The 7,914-nt window shown below is 33.1% G+C and overlaps 1 protein-coding gene across 1 annotated transcript; it reads left to right on the forward strand.

Annotated features, from left to right (window-relative positions):
- The first annotated feature begins 4,346 nt into the window (after window positions 1-4,346).
- LOC111987344 (7-deoxyloganetin glucosyltransferase) lies at window positions 4,347-6,480 on the forward strand. Its single transcript, XM_024019048.2, has 2 exons — window positions 4,347-4,990; window positions 5,280-6,480. Exons 1-2 carry the CDS (start codon window positions 4,474-4,476, stop codon window positions 6,212-6,214), a joined length of 1,452 nt encoding a protein of 483 aa, XP_023874816.1. The 5' UTR covers window positions 4,347-4,473; the 3' UTR covers window positions 6,215-6,480.
- Window positions 6,481-7,914: the final 1,434 nt, after the last annotated feature.

Genomic DNA, 7,914 nt, shown 5'->3' on the forward strand with positions numbered 1-7,914 from the left:
AGTCCATACATTACTCACATACATAACTCAAACCAAATTACAATAAAACTCACACACTCGCACAAGTTCCTATGACTCTTGCTTCTCAACATACAAAAAAGAAAGTTCCTACGACTCGCCTTGCAATTGCCATAAATTTTCAATGAGGTCTGATTGGAGTTGAAAATGAATTTCTCGGTCTCTAATGTGTCCATGCCTCTCCATGTATGACATAAATTCATCACTTTGTTCACGTAACACTTGCAGAGGAGGATTATCCACTCTATCAATTTGTTCATAATCCAAGTCTACCACTTCATTATCATCCCTCTCATTTTCAACAATCATGTTATGGAGAATTATGCACGCTTTCATGATCTTTTGGAGTGTTTCAAGATGGAAAAATCGTGTAGGTCCACGAACAATTGCGAAACGTGCTTGAAGCACTCCAAATGCACGCTCAACATCCTTCCTACAGCTGCTGCAAATAATTTATACTTTTGTCCTTGTGGAGCTAGGATTGTTTTCACATATGTTGCCCACTTTGGATATATGCCATCAGTAAGGTAATATCCCATTATGTAGTCATGACCATTGATTGAGTAATGTACTGCAGGAGCACATCCTTTAGTAAGTTCATTAAATATATGAGACCGCTCTAATACATTAATGTCATTATTTGACCTAGGTAATCCAAAAAATGCATGCCATATCCAAAGATCATATGATGCCACTTGTATCTTTCATCATGATTCTCTCCTCCTCTAACCTTTCTATCATCTCGAATTTTTTCTTCACAATCATGACTTTTTCCTTCTCAATCTTAAGTTTTTCTTCATTTCTCTCCTTCTCAACCGCAAGCTTTTCCCTCTCCATAGACATTTTCTCCTCTTCCAATCGAGTTACATCCTCAATCAATTTCAATTTCTTGGTCAAATATTCCCCTACATCTTTTCCGGTGGCTTTGTTCTTTTGGATGGCCTTTTCGGCCTTCCTACTAATAGGTCTCTCAAAATTAAGAGTCACCAAGTCCAGACCCACAATCCCCTTCGCCAATAGATATTGACTCCAGAGTTAGAGGCACAAATGATCTAGATTTAGCACTCCTAGGATCGGCAAACTTTGGTTGGTCCTTTAACATGAGCCAACAATGGTCAAGAAAAAAGGATTTCTTGCGCTTCTCTAAATGCAAAGCCTTCGCATTGGTAATGTAAAAAAATTAAAAGTAATATAACATGATTAATATCTTCAAACTTTGGGTGAATGGACATGTTAACACTATTGCAATATAATTTATACCTTATCTTCTTTGGTTGTACCACTTTGATGAAGTGCATTAACTTCTGCCATACACCCAGCAAACTTATTTGTCTTTTCACTAATTGCTCCCTAACAACTTATCAAGGAGATAACAGTATGTGTGGTACCGGATGTATTGTACTAATTGAAGTATTCCCAAACTTTTTTACGAAATGTATTTTGTGTTTGTTCATTATTATTTATGGCATCAACACTAGTATTGAGTCATGCTGCCACTAGGAGTTTATCTTCCTCTACACTAAAGTTAGTGCCCCATTTTCCTTTTGTAGAAGAGGCATTTTCAACTTGAGGTTGAGGTGGAGGTGGAGAATCAGAAACTGACAAAGGAGTATTTTGAGACGTTCCCAAAAATTGTGAGTCAATTTCTATATCCCCATTTATGATACTCGTAAAATATGGTAGGTCTCTACGTAACTCAGTGTCTCTACGTGACTCCATAAAATTTTTTTAAAAAAAATGTAAACTTTCCTGCACATAAAAAATTCCCAAACTAACATTTATATCAAAACTTAAAATACTTAGAATTATAACAATAGAACATGATTATGCATAAATACTTAATTTGACATGTAGCTTAATCCCACTGATAAAGAAAACACCAAATTCATTTTTGAGCATCTCAAAACCAAACTAACAATTTCTCATTAAAATGACCACAAGAAATGTGTGCTCTGTTTCTAGTTTTGTGCAACAAAACATATCCAACAAAATCCACCCAAATCAGATGTGAAACATTAAGAGTCCAACAAAATCCATATCACAAACCATCTTAATATCTCTACTCAGTACTCACACTCACACTTACCAAACCATAATCATCATCAATTTACCAAAATCAGATATGGAACATTAAGAATCCTAAAAAAACTACCGTATTCATCCATTTCTAGCAACTCAAAACAGCTACTACAAAGCAAAATTAAATCTCATAACATAAAATCACCAAGCTAATAATCCAGAACAACAATAAAAAATCATATATCAAAAATAAAAAACAGAGACATCCATATGAAGTGGATCCAAATCAAAAACCCAAAGTGGATCGACGGATTGGCAGAAGAGGATGTTCTGCCCAAATCAAAAACCCAAAGCATCCACATGAAGAAGACAGAGACAACTGACCTGAAGTGGATCAGCAGAAGAGAAATATGTTTGAGGCAGATCGGCAGCGTGGGTCTAAACTTGACAATGGCGGCGATGTTGATGATGATCGGGCCGGTGATGTTGAGAGAGTGAGCTTGAGAGATTGGAGTGAACTTGACGATGGCGGCAATGTTGACGATGGTCGGGTCGACGACGTTGAGAGAGTGAGCTTCAGAGGCTTGAGATGAGAGATGACAGTGAATGAGAGAAAGTGAATGAGAGTGAATGAGATCGAATTTGATAAAATGAAAAGAAAAAAAGAAAAAAAGAAAAAAAAGAAGAAGCAAGTTGTATCGAAGTGAGCTTGACTATGGCAGTGACGTTGAGAGAGTGAGCTTGAGAGGCTTGAGATGAGATATGACAGCGAACGAGAGAGAGTGAATGAGTGCTTTGACCGGATTTGATAAAATGAAAAAAAAAAAGAAAAAAAAAAAAGAAACAAGTTGTATTGGCTAAATAAAAAATTGTTTTTATTTTGCTCTAAGCTATAGTGCACATCTATAAATAAATATTTATTGTAGTAATTTAGCTAAAATTTTTAGCTATTACTCCATTATTGTAAGGATATTTTTTGTATTTTAGTAGAACTAAAATAGTAATAAAGCTATTTAGGCAATCGTTCTTACATTCAAAATACTCACACATAAAATAATCGTAAAAAATGTACCTAAATTACTCTTTTTTTCTTCCCGATGGTGCGCAGCTTCACAGTACCTTTGCAGGCTCAGACGCATTCAGTCATTCGCACTTTCCAATTCTCCATCACCGTCATGAGGGAACTCAATGTTTGGCCATTTGTCAAAGTTAGCATAAAACGTGCGTGTGAAATTTTGAAAGCTCAACACTTCCAAGTCAAACCTCAATCTTCGCGACATATCTTTATATATAAAATTATCACTATTTCTATCGAAAATGTACACAACAATAGCAGAAGATAAATTGGGTCAATTCCCATTTTCTTAATTTCGTAAAGACAACCTGTGCACATTTTATAAAAAATTTCCCTGAGCTTTCACTCTGGCAGTGATCGTATTTTTGCCGACGCCAATTTTAATTTTTTTTTTAGAAGATTTGATAATTTGATAATGTAAAATAATGAATATCAGAGGCTGTGGCTCCTTCAATGTTGTTTCAAGTCTTCAATGTAGTTGGAAAAGTAAGGGAAATGGGAAGAGGACAGAGGGAGAGAAAAAAAATATTTTTTTATTATTTGCTAGCGTGTCAGATCAGAATTAGCTGGCGTAAATCAGTCCTTTTAGGCTGGCTCCTGACCCGATTTAATCTCTTTTTGATAACACACAGAGAAAATTATTCATTTTAATATCAAACTTTTTAAAATAATGTGCAAATGATGTAGCATGCGGATGCACATCTCAATAAAACGATTTTGGGATGGTGGTCATATCTCTGACTTTAATGCTTACATTTAAAAAATAAAACCAATTCTTTAGTGCAAATAATTCAGCTTTGAGATTTAATCTCTTCAGCTTTTTTTTTCTTTTGTAATTTTTTATTTTTATTTGTTCGGGGAGAACCAAGCAAGATACTGATTTTCAATATTCTCGTTTGATTTTTTTTTTAAAGTTTTTAATACAATATTGCGTTTATAATATTTTTATAATAAATTTTAAATAGTAAATTATTATTAATTAAATTATTATTAATTCTTAGAAAAAAGTTGTTAATAATTTTAATTTGAACTCAATATTAAAATTATTTTTTTTTCTAAAAGAAATTAATTTTTTACTACAATTATTAATTAATAATAGTATTTAATTAATTAGGTAAATATGTGACAAGTATTGATTGATAGAGTATAGAATAAAACAGAAAAAATAGGACAAAAGTTTTGGATGACATGATATAAAGATTAATCGTAAGCCTCTACAATTTTTAAGAAGAAAATAGAATATATGTGAAAGCTTTGTTATGTTCGGCAGTTTGTCTATAAGAAGAAGGCTTTGAACGACCCAATATTCTCCAAACCTTCCTATTCTCTGTGTGTGCTTCGGTCAGAGAGAAAGATAAAAGATGGGTTCCATTACAGCAGCTACAAAACCTCATGTAGTTTGTGTAGCATACCCACTTCAAGGTCACATAAACCCAATGATCAAGCTAGCAAAACTCCTCCACCATAAAGGGTTTCACGTAACTTTTGTCAACACAGAGTACAACCACAAACGCTTACTCAGGTCTAGAGGCCCCAACGCCCTCGATGGCTTGCCTGACTTTCACTTCGAAACCATTACCGATGGGCTGCCACCGGTAGATGCAGATGTTAGCCAAGACGTTCCTTCTCTTTGTGACTCCACCTCAAAGCATTCGCTAGTTCCACTTTGCAACCTCCTTTCCAAACTCAACGACACTTCGTCTTCGAACGTGCCGCCTGTGACTTGTATGGTCGCAGATGGTTGTATGTCCTTCAGTCTTGATGCTGCTGAAAAATTCGGAATTCCGATTGCCCTTTTCTGGACTCCTAGCTCGTGCGGCGTCTGGAGCTATATGCACTATCGCCATCTAGTTGAACGAGGTTTAATCCCCCTCAAAGGTATGATTTTGTATCATCATATATTGAAAGTGGTATTTGATAACACACCTCTCTCATCTGTATCATTAATATCACGTCAGATTATTATACATGTTAACTTCAATTAAAAATCAAACAAACAAATCAGAAGTATATATTTAAAAGATGTGCATAGGTGGTCCGCAATAACACATATCTTAATTATCAAGTTTGATGTTTTTATTTTTTTTAATTTGTATGTTAGTTTTAATATTTTAATATTAAGGTAGGTTATTCATTAAAGTAAACAATACTTTTGCTTGATTCACAGATGTAAGCGGCCTAACAAATGGATACTTGGAAACTCTAATAGATTGGATTCCTGGAATGAAAAATATGCGTCTTAAGGATTTTCCAAATTTTATTAGAACTACAAATAAGAATGATATTATGGTTAACTTCCTCATTCATGAATCTGAGAGAGCTCCAAGAGCTTCAGCTGTCATTTTGAACACATTTGATCCATTTGAACAAGATGTGTTGGATGCTATGTCCTCAATGCTTCCTTGTATATACACAATTGGCCCACTTGTGTTGCTTGCTGATCAGATTAAGGACAACAAATTGAAATCGATAAGGTCCAATCTATGGAAAGAAGAACAAGGGTGTCTAGAATGGCTAAATTCAAAAGAACCCAACTCTGTAGTATATGTAAATTATGGTAGTATAACTATCATGACACCTGAGCAACTTATTGAGTTTGCCTGGGGGTTAGCAAACAGTGAAAAACCCTTCTTGTGGGTTATAAGGCCTGATCTTGTGGGAGGAAATTCGGCTGTTGTTCCTCCTGAATTCGTTACCAAAACTAAACATAGAAGTATGTTAGCAAGTTGGTGTTGTCAAGAACAAATCCTAAAGCACCCATCAATAGGGGGGTTTTTAACGCATAGTGGTTGGAATTCAATGCTTGAAAGTGTATGTAGTGGAGTGCCAATGATCTCCTGGCCCTTCTTTGCTGAGCAACAAACGAACTGTCGATACTGCTGTACTGACTGGGGCATTGGAATGGAAATAGATAATAATGTTAAGAGAGATGAAGTGGAGAATCTTGTAAGAGAGTTAATGGATGGTGAAAAAGGTAAAGAAATGAAGAAAAAGGCAATGGAGTGGAAGACAAAGGCTGAAGATGCTGTCAAACCTGGCGGTTCTTCTTACCAGAACTTGGACAAATTGATAGCCGAAGTTCTATTAGCTGGAAATGTTTAAGCCAAACAAAATTTACTTTCTAGCTTAGAACTAGCATTCTCAGTCTCATTTACTACATGTGTTTATATATATATATATATATATATAATTGATTCCCGCTTTGTTGTAATAAATATCAATTAAATTCTGTAATTTTTTTTTTTTTTTTTGGGTGAAAAATTGAATTGTGTAAGTCTCATTTACTACATGTGTTTATATATATATATATATATATATAGATAATTGATTCCCGCTTTGTTGTAATAAATATCAATTAAATTCTGTAATTTTTTTTTTTTTTTTGGGTGAAAAATTGAATTGTGTAATTTGGTTAATCAATGTTCTATTAGATAATGGTAATAATGGTCGTTTGTGCTGCAAATTTGTTCATTTGCATTTTTTAAGTCTTGCTTTTCATAAAGGTAGGCAAAAACCCGTTTAAGATTTTTAAACCTGATGCGTTTAATAAGACTTTTGTTGGAACTTTTTTTTTTTGGCAGATAATATAAACAGAAAACATAGGAAATGTGAAAAGAGGGAGTGGGAAGACAATACTTACGACCCTAGCACTTACAAAGGGGTATAACCTTTATAAGTACTAGCGAGTCTTATAAACCGAAAACTCACTCACTAACTAAACGATATGGTACTTTAGACCATTTATCTTTCTTTTTCTGAGATAATATAGACAGAAGACATAGAAAATGAGGAAAGAGAGAGTGGGAAGACAGGACTTTTGTTGGAACTTGGATGCTCATATTTTTCTATTTGCTTAAAATTGGTTTACAATAGTTGTACTTTGAAAAAATAAATTGATAAAAATTACATGTAAAAAAATAAATAAATAAGTTAGGAAATTAAAAGTAAAGACTTATTGCGCAAATAATCATTTTATGAATTGGTTTATTTTTCTAGTTAACTTGTGAAATGTTTTTGAAACATCATGTCTAGGTTACGGTTAGTGGTGGCTCCAAAAATTCTTTTCAGGATGGTCATTAAAAAAAATTAAATTAAAAAAATTTAATGATAATAAAATTTGAATATATTAACTTCACAAAATAAAAACACACGCAAATGCATAAAGTTTTGAAATTTCTTTTCACAAGTTTTCATACTTTGAAATCATTGTGTGATATGATAGTTTCACTATCAATATTATCAGCTATATCTCTTTCAATATATATAACCAAACAATTATTAAGTTACTAACCTCTCATTCAATTACTAACATATTATCTAAATAAGTACTAATATAAACAAAATGCATTATCTTTTTGAAAAAATATATCACATAAATCCAACAAATTCGGCAAAAGACTAAAGCAAGCATTAACCGACTAGCTATTTAAAAAGTGTGCATTTTTTATATATAAAAAAATAGCGATTTTGAAATATGTCATTTGAAAACACAATTCAAAAAATCACAATTAAAAATTTGGTTTGAGATTTTAGGCTAATTTGTTTGTTTGGACAATTTTTGAGACGTGCTATGTTTACAATATTTTTTCAACATTTTCACAACAAAACCTAGGTGATAAGTTTTTAGTAGTTCTAATTTGAACTTACCATTGAAGTTATTTTTTTTTTGTTTACCAGTAACAACATACTATTTAGGATTTGTTACAAAAATATTGTGAATATTACATTTCTTACAATTTTTTTGTTCAACATTCAATGGACCAAAATTTGGAGAGATTGAATTTTATTTTTAATGGGCTCAA

Source organism: Quercus suber, unplaced genomic scaffold (genome assembly GCF_002906115.3).
Source record: "Quercus suber isolate HL8 unplaced genomic scaffold, Cork oak 2.0 scaffold_95, whole genome shotgun sequence".
Lineage (NCBI taxonomy): Eukaryota > Viridiplantae > Streptophyta > Magnoliopsida > Fagales > Fagaceae > Quercus > Quercus suber.